Source organism: Salvelinus sp. IW2-2015, unplaced genomic scaffold (genome assembly GCF_002910315.2).
Source record: "Salvelinus sp. IW2-2015 unplaced genomic scaffold, ASM291031v2 Un_scaffold16372, whole genome shotgun sequence".
Taxonomy (NCBI): Eukaryota; Metazoa; Chordata; class Actinopteri; order Salmoniformes; family Salmonidae; genus Salvelinus; species Salvelinus sp. IW2-2015.
The window spans coordinates 133,820-136,522 of record NW_019957556.1 but is presented as its reverse complement, the minus strand read 5'-3'; the positions used below and the strand labels follow the sequence as shown (position 1 = coordinate 136,522).

At 41.0% G+C, this 2,703-nt stretch overlaps 1 protein-coding gene across 1 annotated transcript in view; it reads left to right on the top strand.

The window, feature by feature from the left end:
- Positions 1 to 2,703, top strand: part of LOC112080550 (EH domain-containing protein 2) — a 33,904-nt gene that overhangs the window by 26,646 nt on the left and 4,555 nt on the right. The window contains exon 4 of the mRNA XM_024146348.2: positions 2,484 to 2,581. Coding sequence (XP_024002116.2) covers positions 2,484 to 2,581 — 98 coding nt within the window. The remainder of the gene's footprint in view (positions 1 to 2,483; positions 2,582 to 2,703) is intronic.

The window sequence follows — 2,703 nt, the reverse complement described above, 5'->3', positions numbered from 1 at the left end:
TAGTTTGCTTTTGAATGGTATCAAATTAATTATGTCATGCAATAAAATGCAAATTAATTATTTAAAAATCATACAATGTGATTTTCTGGATTTTTTAGTTTTAGATTGCCGTCTCTCACAGTTGAAGTGTACTATGATAAAAATTACGACTCTACATGCTTTGTAAGTAGGAAAACCTGCAAAATCGGCAGTGTATCAAATACTTGTTCTCCCCACTGTATATATATAATATATTACATTAGTTATATATAATATATTACATTAGTTATGTATATATAAATATATAATGTATTACATTAGTTTTATTTGATAACTATATTATTTTATTCCAAGTCATCATCTCATCTCTATAGAGCTGCTGTCTATTCTGTCTGACAAAATCCCTATTTGTTCAAAGTAAATAAGGCTTTAAGACTGCTGAATACCAACTATCAATCACTTAGATCATGTGTATTTTCAGGTAGAGAACCCTAGTGAAGCAACTGCTCTGTATCCCTCTCCATCGCACCTTCTTCATTCTTTCTCTCTCGCACAATGGATAATGGTCATTGTAGTGAATTGCCACGTTTTCTGCACTAAACTATGTAGATTATTGACCTGTTGGAAACTACAACTCCCTACTACATCACACAGTTCAGGCTTGATCTGATTTATCTTTAGAGAAGCTGTGCATTAAACGCAGACATTTTTGGGGCAGGTTAATCGCTCAGCATCATGTTCCTCCATTATCCACATTCATTCCATTGATGTTAACTGATGGAGCGGTGGACGGGAGGGGGGTTGGGGGGGGCATTTAGTGGAATGTTTGGAAAGCTGCCCTGACCTGAGTGACCTGAGGAGAACCTGTAGGTAAATTATAGATGCTAGACCCTCCTCTAACTGTTCCATGTTGTGTTATTGTGTTATTGTTTTACAGTGGCTTGCGAAAGTATTCAACCCCCTTGGCATTTTTCCTATTTTGTTGCCTTACAATCTGGAATTAAAATATAAACCCCACAAATCTATAATTTGATTTACACAACAAGCCTCCCACTTTGAAGATGCAAAATATGTTTTATTGTGAAACAAACAAGAAATAAGACAAAAAAACTGAAAACTTGAGCGTGCATAACTATTCATCCCCCACAAGTCAATACTTTGCCAGTTTTTGCTGCAATTACAGCTGCAAGTCTCTTGGGGTATGTCTCTATAAGCTTGGCACATCTAGCCACTGGGATTTTGCCCATTCTTCAAGGCAAATCTGTTCCAGCTCCTTCAAGTTGGATGGGTTCCGCTGGTGTACATCAATCTTTAAGTCATACCACAGATTCTCAATTGGATTGAGGTCTGGGATTTGACTAGGCCATACCAAGACATTTAAATGTTTCCTCTTAAACCACTCGAGGGTTGCTTTAGCAGTATGCTTAGGGTCATTGTCCTGCTGGAAGGTGAACCTCCATCCCAGTCTCAAATCTCTGGAAGACTGAAACAGGTTTCCCTCAAGAATTTCCCTGTATTTAGCACCATCCATCATTCCTTAAATTCTGATCAGTTTCCCAGTCCCTGCAGATGGAAAACATCCCCACAGCATGATGCTGCCACCACCATGCTTCACTGTGGGGATGGGGTTCTCGGGGTGATGAGAGGTGTTGAGTTTGCGCCAGACAGTGTTTTCCTTGATGGCCAAAAAGCCCAAAAAGCTCAATTTTAGTCTCATCTGCTTATTTTTTTCTTTAAGCAATGGCTTTTTTTCTGGCCACTCTTCCCTAAAGCTCTGTGGAGTGTACGGCTTAAAGTGGTCCTATGGACAGATACTCCAATCTCCACTGTGGAGCTTTGCAGCTCCTTCAGGGTTATCTTTGGTCTCTTTGTTGCCTCTGGTTTAATGCCCTCCTTGCCTGGTCTGTGAGTTTTGGTGGGCGGCCCTATCTTGGCAGGTTTGTTGTGGTGCCATATTCTTTCCATTTTTTAATAATGGATTTAATGGTGTTCCGTGGGATGTTCAAAGTTTCGGATATTTTTTTATAACCCAACCCTGATCTGTACTTCTCCACAACTTTGTCCCTGACCTGTTTGGAGAGCTCCTTGGTCTTCATTGTGCTGCTTGCTTAGTGGTCTTGTAGACTCTGGGGCCTTTCAGAACAGGTGTATATAAACTGAGATCATGTGACACTTAGATTGCACACAGGTGGACTTTATACAACTAATTATGTGACTTCTGAAGGTAATTGGTTGCACCAAATCTTATTTAGGGGCTTCATAGCAAAGAGGGTGAATACATATGCACGTATCACTTTTTTAAACAAGTAATTCTTTTCATTTCACTTCACCAATTTGGACTATTTTGTTTATGTCCATTACATGAAATCCAAATAAAAATCTATTTAAATTACAGGTTGTAATGCAACAAAATAGGAAAACCGCCAAGGTGGATGAATACTTTTGTAAGGCATTGTATGAGTGTTGTGTCATGTCCCGCCCCCTTCTCTGCTGTTGCGTGATAGGTTCCAGTGCGCCCAGCTGCCCAATCAGGTCCTGGAGAGCATCAGCATCATCGACACGCCGGGGATCCTGTCAGGAGCGAAGCAGAGGGTGAGCCGAGGTAAGAAGAGGGGGAGGTGGAGGGGAGTAGACAGGACAAGGTGAGGTGGAGGGGAGTAGACAGAACAAGGTGAGGTGGAGGGGAGTAGACAGGACAAGGTGAGGTGGAGGGGAGTAGACAGG